Source organism: Blennius ocellaris (assembly GCF_963422515.1).
Source record: "Blennius ocellaris genome assembly, chromosome: 6".
Lineage (NCBI taxonomy): Eukaryota > Metazoa > Chordata > Actinopteri > Blenniiformes > Blenniidae > Blennius > Blennius ocellaris.
Window position 1 is genome coordinate 27,752,187 of NC_137655.1, and position 15,331 is coordinate 27,767,517.

At 41.9% G+C, this 15,331-nt stretch overlaps 1 protein-coding gene across 1 annotated transcript in view; it reads left to right on the forward strand.

Moving 5' to 3' along the window:
• The first annotated feature begins 979 nt into the window (after nucleotides 1–979).
• Nucleotides 980–15,331, forward strand: part of ints6 (integrator complex subunit 6) — a 37,343-nt gene continuing 22,991 nt past the window's right edge. Inside the window, exons 1-5 of the mRNA XM_080498661.1 lie at nucleotides 980–1,323; nucleotides 1,431–1,508; nucleotides 2,760–2,909; nucleotides 10,194–10,283; nucleotides 12,763–12,946. Coding sequence (XP_080354787.1) covers nucleotides 1,213–1,323; nucleotides 1,431–1,508; nucleotides 2,760–2,909; nucleotides 10,194–10,283; nucleotides 12,763–12,946 — 613 coding nt within the window. The 5' untranslated portion in view covers nucleotides 980–1,212. The remainder of the gene's footprint in view (nucleotides 1,324–1,430; nucleotides 1,509–2,759; nucleotides 2,910–10,193; nucleotides 10,284–12,762; nucleotides 12,947–15,331) is intronic.

Consider the following 15,331-nt stretch of genomic DNA (forward strand, 5'->3'; position numbering starts at 1 on the left):
CGTGCACGACTGGGATGAGTGTCATGTGTCACCACGAGCAAACTCTTATCATGCGGGATGATGTGTGAGGCAATGAAATGATCATTTGCAGGATGTTAGTCGAGCATAACTACAGATCATCATGTTTATGACCAGGCCAAAACTGATGGGGAGCAATAATAGAAGTTGACAATAAACAAATGTCATTACAGAAAGATTGTTTAATGAGGGTTTGATCCCTATGTATATGTGCTATGGCAGAGAAAGACAAAGTATAGCCATCTTCGAGCTGCAGTGTGTGTGTGTGTGTGTGTGTGTGTGCGCGCGAGCGCGCATGTCAATCCTCTTCAGCTAAACCTGTTTTCCAGAAAGGGGGTGCCTTTATTTGGTCATCTCATGAAAAACAAGTGTCACGGTGCCAGTAGTTTCTGCGCACTGCTTATTTGCCTGATGTTATCCTCAGTTTCCTCCCTCATAGTCTTCATAGGGCTTGTCTTTCACAGTAGCCCACGCCCGTTGCATAGAATGAACTACATGTTTATTGTGTAATACGCTCCCAAGACTAACACTAATGACTAATATCCCCGCAACTAACTGCGGCGGGGCTCAGAGAAATCTGCACATCGTCGTATATGTTGAATTTTTGGGGGGGGGACACACACGGAGTGTGTGTATATAAGTACAGAATATTTTCCTCGCATTCCTGCTTCTCGAGAGCCCGCGCACGCGCAGTCCACTTTCGGCTTTTGCCTTATTTGGATATGTTAATAAGTGTCTTCGGCACTCCAATCAGAGGCGAGCCTGGCGCGCACGTGACAGCGGAGGACCGCTTGGGAGGCGGGGTCAGGCGCGAGGCTTAGGTTAAAAGCAGTGGGCAAGACACAGCGCATTCAGTGTAGGGAGAAGCAGGGACTCACTGTGAGGGGAACTTTGTTACTATGAAACTTAGGAATATTTACAAAATATCGTAAAAATTACCAAACTCCCTCGTGAATCCACAACCGGCCCCCAGGAGTTGAGGTTTTAGGTTTAGTTTGCCCGGAAAGGGCTTCTACACTCACTATTCTTACACTTTTTTTTGAAAGAATGTGTGAGACAGACAGTTAGCCAGCCGGCTAAGCTAGCTAGCTGAGAGGTGATACAGGCGGCAGGAGAGACAAAAGATTTTTTTTTTCGCGTTTTGGCCGGTTGTACTGACACCAAGTCCATGCAGAACGTGTCATTACCATCACAATGCCCGTTTTACTTTTTCTGATAGACACGTCCGCTTCAATGAACCAGCGCACCCATCTGGGCACTACCTATCTGGACATAGCAAAAGGCGCTGTTGAGACTTTTATGAAGGTACTGTAAACCACGGGACACGCTCGCATATTGTGGGGGGGATCCCGCAGTTCAGATCATCGTTCTTGTCACAACCGATAAATAATTCTCTTATTTTCCCCCCACAGCTCAGAGGGAGAGATCCGGCGAGCCGAGGGGACCGGTACATGTTGGTAAATTATGAAGACGTTCCGTACGGGATAAAGGTAGAGTTTGTTTTGTCCGGCTTTACATTGCGCAGATTGACTCGTCCTCTCCCGTCGCTCCGCCACGTTGCGATCACTACATCGATTGTGTAGAGTGGAAATCTTCAGGAGGAGCTTTCATACTCCTTTTAAAACATGGCCGACATTTTGTTTCAATGTGAGCAGCAAGGAACTCTGGGTGTTATTTATACAGCGAGGTGATATCAGGGGAGGGGGGGGTAGTCTACTTTATTACTTCTTTAGACTTAAATTGTCACTTTATTCTCTGCACATATTGTGACCTTTGTCATCTCTGAGCCTGGCTTTAGTGGCCTGGTTGAAAAGGGATGAAGCAGTCGGCTGCAGTGCTGTCAAACTACTTCATAGAGAGGAACTCCATCCATCTGTCTTCTGTGCTGCTTCGTCCCACCTTACACCATGGGGGGTCCCCCGTCCATCACAGACAACCACACACTCACTTTCACACCGAGGGGACAATTTAGGGTCACCAACTAACATGCTTTTTTTTTTTTTGGGACACACACACACACACACACACACAGTGAGGTGATGCAAACCACACAGAAAGGCTCCGACTAGTATTTGTCGCTGGACCTTCTTGCTGTGAGCCGAGAACAATGCCACTGTATGATTTCCGAGGGGAAATCGCATCATAATAAAAAATAGTTAAACATTAATTAGACCACAAGTGATGTGTATGTGGCTATCTTTGCTCCATGCGTGTGATGAGGAAAAGTGAACTCTCTCACTCCTCTATAGATTCCAATGCAGCTCGGTCACATCATTTACTTTCAGGTCTTTCAACTAGTTTATTACATGAAAGACAGTTTGCTTGTCTTGCAGGCATCTGTGTCTCAGTTGGTAGAGTGGTCATCACTCACTCGGAAGGTTGCAGGTTCGAAACCCCAATCCATTTACTATTTGCTTCTCTGTGACGTTGACGGGAATCATACAGTCATAAGGTCATCATCTCTTTTCCTCAAAACATGTAATCATGTCCAGACTGAGAAAGCATCTGCAAACAGTACATACACATCCTTATTTCATTTCTGCACATTTTATATCCTTTGGGTCTTTTCACGGATACGTGGAGACCTCGGTGTAGTACTACGCTCTCCAAATCCTCCAAGATACATATCTTAATTTCATCTGTAATCAACTCTCTGCATCGTCCTGGAGTCCAGTGGATTCCTTCCAGCTCCTCCAGCCTTTCCTCAGCAGTCAGCTCTTTTCTTTGTTGTGTTTCTGCAGGCTGGATGGAAGGAGAGCCACGCCACATTCATGACCGAGCTGAGGAACCTCCAAGCAACCGGACTCACAACTATTGGCCATTCCTTGAGGACCGCTTTTGATTTACTCAATCTCAATAGATTAGTCACTGGGATAGACAACTATGGACAGGTATGTAGCTCTGAAGAGAGGCAGTCAGGTTCATCAAGTGCCCCGCCACAGTCCCCCCCCCCCCCCCCGTTACCCTCTCTCCCCAGTCTTACAAGCATCAACCACATACTGTGACCCCTCACATCTTCAGTCATATGGCACAAACATATAACATGGTGTGGTTGTTACTACTGTCATTTAAGCTTAATAGCCACTTTCAAGAGGCTGCTTTGTTGTGCTGTATTATTCTAAACAGCTATTTAAATTATTTAGACCACCGGGGTGGGGGAAAAAGGTCTGGACAGTTTTTAGCAACTGTCAAATGAACTTTAACATCAAATGAATTCTTCCTCGTGGTAGTTTAAACGGAAATGTGCATAATGATATTCAAGTCAGGTTTTTAATTAAGTGTATTTTCATTATATATTTTTTCATTTTATTATTTATTTCATTCATTTAAAACAATGCAAAAACAGCATTTCATATGGATGAAAAGGAGCAGAAAGAAGTAAAACTTATGTCTGCCCCTTATCAACACAAAATAATTTACAAATACAAATGTATTTACATACCTGAGTCATTTTCAAAAGGACTCTTAACTCTAGGGTAAAAATGGCTCAAACTACAGGTAGGAGGGGGTAAAATGGCTTTTAAAAAACCTAAAAGAATTGATAATGGTGAGGGGAAATGCAGAACTGCTTAAAAAGAACCAAAACAGGTTAACAAAGCTACATTTTCAAAATAGTCTAGAAATGCTTAAAGGGTGGAGTGAAACTGCTAAAATCAGGTCAAATGTGATGAAATGTTATCTATTCTAAATTGTAGTTGAAATGTCATAAATGCAGCAGAAGACCCAGTGTTTTGGACGTGATTCCAAACTTCTGTGGACGTGAAACTTTAGAAGCTCCGAAGTCTCATTTTAAAGGTTAAACATGTTTTGTGGCTCCAGTCAAATTTTGATGTGGTGGAAAGTTACAAAAATGGCTCTTTTGGCCATAAAGGCTGCAGAGCCGCGTCGTCGATCAGCAGCAGAGCAAATAGACACGAGCATCTTAAAATAAGAAAATAATCTAACATTTGTTTTTCAGTTGTCACTCCAACATACCAAAACTACAGATTTTAATTGTGACGCTAATGTCTCCTGTTTAATAAAACTAAATAGATATTATATTAACTCAGGATGAACATATTTTCAAACTATTTGTGCTATATAAAAGTTATTTATATAGTTATGTCCCAACGTCCTCTGTTCCATAAATAGACGTTCCGTTATGCTGCCAGAATGGCGTCTTTCTCAAAGGTCAGCCAGAACCAGGAATCGGAAGAAAAGAGAATATCATTAAAAAATTCTGTTTTCAGTTTTTTTATACACTCATTAAAACTTTAAAGCTCCATACATTTCTTAAATTGTGATTATGATAATTATGGCCTCTGGTAATAAAAATGGCAGAGGGGCCATACTGAAATACTTTTTTTTAATTATTTAATTAAATTAGAAATATTGAGTTATAAAGAATACATAAAAAAAAGGCTTTTTTTCAGTTTGTTTAATAAATCTTAATGATCTTAATGTTTAAATTATGAGAGGAAAAAACATTGTCATTATTTCTTTAAGATGCTTCTGTAAGTAAAGTAGTTGCTATGGTTATTTGAGTTCCTGTGTTTCCACACAATGGGAACTCAAAATGCTGCTACAACAATAGTTTCACTTTCTATTCATCCAAAAAACAAGTGATCTGCCTGTGAAGGATGTCAAATCGTTAAAACACATTTACTAGCTGTACATGGTGATTGTCTTTTGTTTTCAACAGTCGTACAGAGATTAGCATTTGCTCTGTGTTATATTTTTCTTTTTTTCCTTGAGCAAACACAACCCACCCCTCCCACACAAACCAAGTTCTCTGTCAGCATCTCTCTGGTTTGAAGATAGTATAAATGTACCGCACGTCATTGCCTCGAGTACATAGTAATAAATAGCTTGCTGGGACCATAACGAGCACAAACAAGAAGTAATAGTCAAGAATACACTGATAAATTAATACAATTACAGAGATAATGTCATAATAATGAGTTTCCTCTTATAGAAGCTCTTTTATGTCTGTTTTATTCTCTCCATTGACATGCATTGTGCCATATTCTTTATCCAGTCACTAGTTGAAGGTGCATCATTTTCTTCCAGTGAAAAGCTTTGAAACGCTTTGCTTGCAACATTGAGGAATGGTGGTACATATATTTACTGAAAGCTCTTCAAGTAGTCTTTAAGCTGGACACTTCTTTTGACCTCAGTTGTCACACAGTGAAGTTTGAATTGAATGTCCTGAATCCCAGCTGTGAGCCTGTAAGTCAGTCCAGTGTGGCTGGATGTCCTCCAGCCCGTGACGCCTCATGACATCACTAATTTAAGTCGTGTTGTAGTCGTAGAAAGTTGTGACCTGGAGTGTAATAAATAGCTTCTGTTTCCTATTTTAGAGTGCGTTCTGTGGGACGGCCTTATGACTCGTCAGCCGTCAGTCTCCTCCCGTCATTAAGCTTCACATATAGTGTTACACGCAGTGGCTTTCCAACTACTACACAAACGTTTAGTGTCGTTAGAAATGGCAAACAACAGAAAGCCACTCGGAGGAGTGGCGGCGCCTCTCCCCGGGAGAATTCTCATGCTCATCCGGGCGCGCCGGCGTCTGGCAAGTGAATTGAATACATATCACTAAGCCTGGCTCATACCTGGTCTGACTGGCGAGGGGCTTGACGGAAGATCTGCTGGTGAGGAGGGAAGTGAAGAGGTAATGAATGTTTAACCAGCATTTCCTGGGTAATAAATGGAGGCTCCCCACCACCCGGCGTAATGCATACATGCAACATACATAATGCAGGTCAAACACTCTCGGGGAGTTTGAATATCAAATAGCAGCCACGCTGTCAGACCGGCGGTTCCAATGCAAACTGTCACGGTCAAGGTTACTGTGTCCTGCTCCTCTCCACCTCAAATGACAAGGCAACTTAACCATAGTTATACTGATAGCGCCTCCTTGTTTTTATTGGGGGTTTTTTTTAAGTCTGTACAACCAGAGGAGGTCTGTTACTGAACAGATGGCACACAGATGTAATTACTCAGAACAAGAGCAGTTTGCTTTTATGGCCGTCACAAAGAAAAAGTGTTGCATTGGCCACATTTAAAGAGCTGTGGATAGGATTGACTTTTTACTCTGAGGAAGCACATTTTTACTGCTAAATGGAGCAACACTCTCCTGTTATTGATCAGTGTGGACACACTCTCCCAGGACGTTCAACTTACAAATCCTTTTTCAAACTGAAGCATAATATTTGTACTTTTAGTCTCTTATAATTGGTCTCCACATCACATTTTTGGAATCTTTCAATTAGTGATTTTTTGCTTTTGTTCTCTTACTCTTGCAGTGCAGCTTGATCATTGTTTCCCCAGAACTGAGCCTGTGAGCTACAACATGTCGTTCCTCATCGCACCAGACGCTCTTCAACTTACAAAAGCAACTGATCAACCTGCTTGAGAAACAAGTCGACCTCAAATCTGGACAATTTAGTCACCGAATTCAACAATCTACTTTTATAAATCTTTACTGTTTTGTTTAGTTGTTTTTTTACTCTTTACTAGTATTTATTGTGCAGGTTAACCAGTTTTCCTCATACCTTAAAAAGGCCGTTGTACTCCCTTTTACATTTATGATACTAAATATTCAGCTTGCAATTTTACAATCTATGAATTTGTTTAAATGCCTTGAGGCCCCATCTACGTTTTTAAGTGAAAACGTAAAACCTTTGGCGTGTTTTGTGTGTCAGTTTCGGAGCCAGTGAAAAACGAACTGCGCCCCCGAGGGGCTCCAGAGGAAAGCTGCATCATCTTTCAGACGGTTTTTTAAAATGTTGACACGCAAACATGAAACTTTCTTGAAATGGAAACGTTGAAACGATAAACTTATTTATTTAGTTACTTTGTCCTTGTTTTACTCTTTGTGAAGCTTTAACAGTTTTTTTCCCCATAACCCATCAGGTACAGTCTTATAATACTTATTTTCTATTGTATATAAGTCATACTTCTTATCGTCTCTGACAGTAAAATATATTCAGCTTACAATTGTTATTTAAGAAAGACTTTAACACTAATTGAGTGTGTTTCTATCACCTATCGTCTTTTACTGTAGTCCTCATTCATTTCTGGTGGTTACTGTCACCTTTTACACGAAGCTCCACTCTTTTCAGCCTATTTTATGATAGTTGGCTCACAATCTTACAAAAGCAACACATCTTTATATTTGAGAAACTCAGAAAACTATTAATTAAATAAATCCATCAAGATTTTTGGTTAAAAAAAATTTTTTAGGTTAATAATTTGACACAATACTAGTGTTTTACTTTCTTGCGAGGTAGGTCTCTTTTATTTACTCTATATTTAATGATGAGTTGTTTCTGTGAAATGTAATCATTGTTTTCTCTGGGACTGTCTCATACTCCTCAACTGACAGCACAAGTTCTTCAGCTTACAATCTTAAAAAAAATGCCTCTGTTAGAAAATTAAAAAAATGTTTGAACAAGATAACTTATTAATTAGCACATTTTTGTGTCTGATACTTTTAACTGCATATTTATTACTGGGGTTAATACTTTGCCATTATAATGGTGAATTCTATCTCGTAAGATTTTAAGAAAATCTTAGTAAGTGTTCAGTTTTATTGTTTAATACTTTTGATATGCTGACAGTCATTATTGGCGTGAAGATGTGGCACTAAATTGAGCTTTTCCTGGTGATATCTTTTATTTAGTTTCTCTCTCGGTGAAGCTTGTGAGGGAAGGGAACCCGGGCGCTTCTGCATTAAAAACAACTTGTTTATAGTAAAGTGGCGACAGACTGGACAACATATGCAAATCCTGCATGTTTTCTGCATATGAGGACGTTTTATCACGTGCTCAAAACTGGGCGTGTGGTGGAGCTTTTAGGACATTCTGGTTTCATTTGGGTTTTGTCTTTTTGAAATTGTACAAGCAGAGGCGATGTCATGCTGGAGGTTTTTCAAAGTCGGTGAAGGATTTATCGGCTCGTTGCGTTTTTCAGTCTCTGTCTGCGTCAACTTTAAATCAAAGCCAAGTGAAGCATTGGCAGTATTCTAAATTAATATGCAAATTACCATTTGGAAAATTGGAATCTGATTCATGTTGCTTAGGCCCCATTTACACGACAACGATTACCAGTGTATCCGCAAAACTTTCTTCACTTCTGGGGGTCCGTTTCCACGACACCGGTGTTCTGATCCTCTGTATCTGTGAAGTTTTTATCTCGGCTCCCAAGGTGGAAAGATTCTTTCACGGTCTCTATTCCCTCCTGCAGAGGTTGATGGAGGCGGAGCTTGTTACTGCGCATCTCTCCCCCTCCCTCCTGCTCATCCACTTGTAAACAAACATGGCCGACCCGTCGTGGTTTGACTGGCGATCAGTATTCTAGTTTTATGGTCCATATCAGTAGTTTAATAGTTGAGACTCTCCCTGATAGCATCTGATTCCTCATCAGTCACTAGGATGTCAGGTTCTCTCCATTTTATAGTGTTTTGTTCTCTGCACACGCCTCTGTGGTTTCATTACAATATCAAGCAACAGCGCCCTCCAGTGGCCCGGCAGACTAACTACATCGTTGTCGGTGGGGTCTGCTGCTGCAGTGGAAACACACTCCTTTTTTCAACGGGTTAGGTGGTGTCACGTGAAACGTTGTCGTGGAAACGGGGGCCTCAGTCTCTGCGTCAACTATAAATCAAAGCCAAGTGAAGCGACGGCGTGCGTTTCATTGGCAGTATTCTAACTTGATATGCAACTAACCATTTGGAAAAGTGGAATCTGATTCATGTTGAGCGCAGAGCGTTTAAGATGTTCAGGGGTGTCAAATACAGCGAGACAAAGGGGGAGCAGGCGTGTGTGTGTGTGCGTGTGTGTGTGTGTGCTACAGTAACAAAGAGCCCTCCAGGTTGCCAGGCATCTGAGATGAGTCTCCCCAGGGAGATGAAGCCGGCTCTGGAGTTAGAGGGGGAGACGGCCCGCGGGTAATCCTGACACCGATCACAGTCTCATTAGGAGAGAAATAGAGGAGTGGAAGGATGAGGGCCAGAGAAGCGATGGGGCCGCTTGAATGAAGGTTAAAGTGTCAGCAGGGGTGAGAAAAAGAGATCTAATAGAGCTCCATCATAACGGCACCGTGTCTGATGGATGTGACGGTGACATTGTTGAGGGCTTCACGTGATTAACACTTTTACAAGCCACATGTATTTTAAACTGGGATTCTCTTCTTCTGTTTCCTTCTCTGGCTTGTTCTTGTTAAAGTTGTCTTCTTCCACTATTATCCATGTCCTGTGTATTTCCGACTCCTCATTGACTTTCTGTTTTGCTCTTACGTAGCTATGATCATTGACACCTCGTCTCCACTGTTTAATAGTCCAACATGAGTAGTTCTAATGTATTTCTTCCTAATCCTGCCCACTCAGTGAAAACTACGCTACACTATTTGTTTTCAAATGGAACTTGTTGTTGTAAGCCGATGGGACACAAATGAAACAGTCAGTCGTCTGGCTGGTGAGCACGACCACCAACTCATTAGCGTCCAGTGAAGAGATCTGATACCATGAGGAGATTGTCGGATAAGAAAGAGGCACCAATTTGCAATGTCAACGGTATCCTGCGGTGTTTACTGTAACTATAGATCCATCATTCAGCACGTTCAGCCTACGGGTAGTCGGAGTGTCCATTAGTGATCTCGGTGTGCATGCGTGAGTTTGCTGACGGGACTCGTCGGCCTGCATTGAGGTTTTCACGCCGTTAACACAACCAGTTACTGGCGGCCTCTGTGGAGATCCCACAAGGCTGATGTGAGGTGATAAATGTAGCGCTGCTCCAGTTTCATTTTATCAGTGTGCAGTGGTGATATATTGTGGGTTCCAGCAGCAGGGGAAAAGGGTTCCATGTAGCCCAGAAGGTAATATACTTCAGCATCGTTGAGTGTGAAGTGAACATCGACTGCAGGGATCCACACAGGCTCTACTAAAGACTGCACTCTTACTGCTTCCATTTATTATTCTCCTGAGTCAAATATCTCTGTTTCACTCACCGACTCTCCTAAATAGGTCCTTGGTAAGTTTTCCACACAATGATGTGCTTATTTATGCCTCACATAATTATGTGCCATAAATACACACATTCAACACTTCCTTGTTTCTGGTAATGAACATTTCTGAAGAGGAATCGTGACATGGCTTCAAAATGAACGAATACCTGTTGTTTTTTTCCTCTCTGCAGGGAAGAAATCCATTTTTCCTTGAACCGGCCATCATAATTGCAATCACAGACGGCAACAAGTTGACCAGCACCGGCGGCGTCCAAGAAGAGGTAAGACAAGTTGTATACAGAGAAACAAGGTCTGCAACATGTTGTGTTATGATCAATGCCTTTTTTTAAATATGCTTTCCCGGAGGTTTTCTGTGTGTGTTGAATGGAGAAGATTTCCCTCCTGCCCTGACACCATGCAGACATGAGTGGAACATAGCTACAGAACTCAACAACTACAAACATGGAGGAGATAGTATGGCACTAAACAACTACAAACATGGAGGAGACTGTTGACGCTCCTCCTCTTACCATAAATTGCAACCAACCGATTTCTCAGCTAAATGTTTTAAAACTTCACCATTTCTTTCAATGTTTTATCGAGCTGACAGCTGCTGAACAAATCGATGAATCGGTCGTCATTATAAGTAACACATTCGATTGTTGGGCTTTAGTGTAGTTTGTTTATTTTTGAGGGACCATGTACAGAAAACATTAATCTTAAAGAAATGTTCTTTGATTTAGCTGTGGCGAGTTTTCATCTGCTGTCGCCCCAGAACTCTGTCTTCTTCATAGAGATCTACCAGGAAACGCAGTGCATTTTAAAGCTTTAAATATGAATGTGATTTTGGTCAGTTTTCAACTTCAAAATGAATTTTATTACATATTAATGGTCAAAAGAGTCATTGATCATGAACTTTGATCATCCTTTCATGAATCCCCAGATTTATATTTTGAGAAGTATTTCAATAGGTGCTCTGTGAAGGTTTTACCCTCATATGGACAACACATACTACAGTTTTTGACATTGAGTGTGAGGAACTTGTGTTGACATCCCCGTAGTGTTGAGGAAAAAAACATTCATAACAAGCTAAGCAGTAAGACGCAAGTTGCAGTGATTTGCGTTTCCATTTTCTGTGAGAAGAAGACAAATTGAATGGCCTCAAAGAAAAACTGAAAATACCAAACCTGCTCTCTTTGGCCTAAAATAAGTCATCTTGTTTCTTTGTTTTGTGTTTAAAACATGTAAGTTTATATAAAAAAAAAACATAAATTCTAGCAAATAGTCATATCTGTGAAGCCACAGTCAATTCAATTTTTATTACAGCGTCTTTAATCATTTAATTCATCTCTTGAGCTTTTGAATAAATGGCACAAACTGTTTATTAAATTCCCAATAAATGTATCATCCTCGTGGCTGCAGATGATTTCCATTTATCAAACTCTGTACTTCTCTCCACACTGACTCATTTCATCTGACTTTAGTCTTTTAATGCTCCAACTTGTCGCCTGCCATGCCTCATTATCACTCGCGGTCAGCATTCATGCTGCTCCTCCCTGTGAAACTGAGACACATCTATTCAGCCGTGTTGCAAGTTTCAGTAAAACACACAAATAAATAACTGTAACTCTGCAGCTACACGATAATTTACAGCTCCTGAGGTAATTTCAGGTCTGTGCCTGTTGACACCAGGCGCAAGTTACCACATGAAGTGGTGGATGTTTGACTTTAATTTGGAGTTCTTGTAACAGTAATGTGTCTGTGCTGAAAGATTTGAGCTGCTGAGGAAATGTCAAAAAAGGAAAATGGTGAAAATTGATGATTCAGCGCTACAATCTTTCGGTCTTTATGGAGAAAGTGACACTTCCCTTCCTGCTCATTCAGAGTGAACTTTAATGAGTCAATTTCAAAACACGTGAATGAATAGTTTGGCTGCATGTGGCGTTTGTGTAGGGAGTGGAGAATTGTTTAAGAACTCATAAAAACCATAACAACCTTAAAATGTTAACTTTTTCTTTGCATTGATTTTTTTTTCTACAAAATGTTTACAAAACTAAGTGAAATGTCCAAAAAAAAACTCTTGTAACTCTGCTACTCTGCAGAAAACTGTTTAAAAAGTTGATGGTTTCTTTGCATTTTTTATATTTGCCTGGTGGTTTGGCCAGATTGGAGCCTTTCCCAGGCTGGCTTTGGCCCACGGCCCTGATGTCTGATATTCCTCTTTCACATTTCTTATTTTTTTACAGGACTTTTGATTTGCTTTGTCGACACATCCCTTATTGTGATTCCCAATTTCTATATGTACCCTGTATGGGGTTAAATATGTTTGATTTTTCTTTAATAATCAATCATTGGATTCATTCGTATTTCTTATTTAGTAGTACACGTGTGGCTTCCAACATTATTATTTTGTTTACCCTGGAGCTACCTCAGATTGCCTCTCGAAAAGGCCACAGGCCCCATCATCAATCACTGATGAGCTAAATTGTTGCTATGAAGTGAAGCGGAGCGTCTCTGAGGTCTATTCCAGATTCTAGAAAGCCTTTTGTTGTGGGGGTTTTTTCCCATGTTTTTTTTTATTATTATTATTATTATCTTGTAAATGTGATATTTATCAATATTCCTGTTAAAATTCTCCTGTTAAAAGTTGGTTTAGCATATTTATACACCATCAATCAGAACCAAGGGATGGCGTCTGGGTAAAAAGTCTCAAACCCGTGTCTCATCTCAGGCCTGTCTTGCCTCTGTCTCCTCGTCCAGCTCCACCTGCCTCTGACCACACCGCTGCCCGGCAGCGAGTTGACCAAGGAGCCCTTTCGCTGGGATCAACGCCTGTTCGCTCTGGTGCTGCGCATTTCAGGCAATGCCTCCGTGGAGCCCGAACCCCTCGGTGGCGTCCCGCCCGACGATTCCCCCATCACACCCATGTGTGAGGTCACAGGAGGTAGGTGGACGGACTACAATACATCTGCACTGTGAAGTATCTGGTGATTGTAGAGATCAGATCGGTTGTTTTAAGGGGGTTTTGGTTGCCTGACAATACTGAGCAGTTGGAAAAATGTCCTCTGGAGGAGCTTTGTCGAGTGTTTGTTGAGGGCTACGAGAAACAATCCCATTGTCTTGAAGCCAATTTGAGAGGACACGAAAAAAAGTGCTGCTTTCTAAGTTGGTGGGACGTCGTTTCAGAGGAGGGGATGATTGAAGGCTCTTTTGGTTTGGTAGCACACATTTCCCAGACATTTACCGGCATTATGGAACCTTAATTGTGTGTCTAAATACAGACTAGTGTATCATCTCAGGAGGTCCTTTGTCTTCTATACACACCTTTTCCAAGTGATGGTTTCAGGTGGTCAGAGCCCAGCTGAGAGACGGACTTTACCCTGGGGGGGGAGGGGGGGGGGGGGGTTTGCCAATCCCTCACAAGGCTGACAGAAATACTGTAACAAACACTTGTACCTTCAGATGCACTAATTCATGTTCACTTGAAAATGCATGGACTTGCACTGTGAGGTAGAACGAGAATGAGGAAAAAGGCCCCACACACATCAGAAAACTTCTCTTCTGTGGCCACTAGTGGGTGCTGTTGATTGCTTTTGTAATCAAACCACACGCAGAGAACAATATGTGCTAAGCATGAACAATAGGAGAACACTATCCTAGTGGACAGACCACCAAGTGGGATTGTTATTTTGGTGACTGTCAAAAATTAAAGCACCAAGTCCAGGAGAATATGGACTGGTCGTCATGACACCGCAGAGAAAACTGATTGGCTCTACTGAGCATGTGCAGGAGAACTTTTCTGCAGCCACGGTGTGCATGCACAGTCGCAGAGTTTCCGCCGTCTACACGGGAGATGTCGCCTGAGCATTTTCCAAAAGTTGCAACTCGTTTCCACAGAAACTGCATTTTTCAAAAAAATTCCACCTCGGGAGCCATTTTCTAAATGTTGCTTTTCATTGGCTCCGAACATACAAAATGCAACAAAAGTTTTGCGTTTCCACTTTCGGAGTACAGAAAGTTAACCTCTATAGTTTTCTTTAGGTTGTGCTCAGTGGAAGTAGTTGAGGACACCCCCCCCCCCCCCCCCCCAACAAGGGGTTAGTGATTTGAGATTGTTGTTGTTCATATCATAGATATAAAACACCAGATGCCTCACAGCGCCGCCATCTTGCAGAGGTCACCCGCTGGTGCTAAACATAAAGAAAGAAGAATGGAAGAGTGGAAGACTTTTCCCCTTCCAAATAATTTGACCATCCATGAGGTTTCCACGGGATAGAGCTTTTCCTCAGCTTTAAAATTGTTTGTGTTGCTATGCTACAAATGTTTTTGTGGATTTTCTAGCGTGGGATCTATATGTTCAGCAGCAGCGAGAGACCTCTCCAAGATGGCGGCGCTGTAGGCACGTCACGTCAACAGGCGCTGATAGGCCGTGCGGCATCTAGTGTTGATATGTATGATTCATATCATGTTACTAGTGAGTAAATGAATGTCATCTGAGCTTTTTTTTTTTTTTAAACCATTGTAATCATCCTCCCCCTGTGTGAGAAAGTGGCCTGTGTTCTCCAGTACAGCCCTGTGTGACGTGCTTGGACAAGCACAAAGTATTTATAACACCAGATCAAAATAGCTATTTGTTAAACGCGTTCCCCGGCACCGCCGGTGAATCATCTCTTGTCAATCCAAAGGAAAAGCAGAGTAAGGGATCTGCTGCGAGCTCTTTTTGGAGATAAAGGTTGTCTTGGCAGCTGGAGAGAAGCGGCCCTGCAGCTCCGTCTCAGCAGCGCCTCGCTCAACAATCAGAGTCGTGTTGGACAGTTCTGGCCACAGGGACCCCAAACAATGTGGCGCAGACACAGGGCGCTCTTGTTTCGGCCACCGGGTCACTGTGCTGGAGCCGTTGTGGAAGGGTTAAGGGCCTTGCAAGTAGAAATTGCTCATTGATGTTTGAAAGGCAGGGTATTCCCTACTGGGCAGCATTGGTGTGCCATCAATATACTCTCCTTGCTAGTAGTTTAGATCTGTAATTCCATCGACATTGGAGGAAGTCAAAGCCTCTCAGTTTTACAGAATAGTCATTTGTAGAGGCCTCACACTGCCTGGTTTTGTTAGTGACTTTATTCATGACACAAAAACAAATTTATATCATTGTCGGCTATGACAAGTTTCAACATATCAATATCAAGCCCTTTCACCTGTACGTGAACCGGATTGTCGAGGTCTCCACCGTCTACGTCTAGGGTCTGCAACATTTGCTATCATTTTTGTCAGTGTCTTACGTATTACATTGTGGGTTTTTTTGTTCAAACTCAGAGCCGTTGAAGCCTTAAGC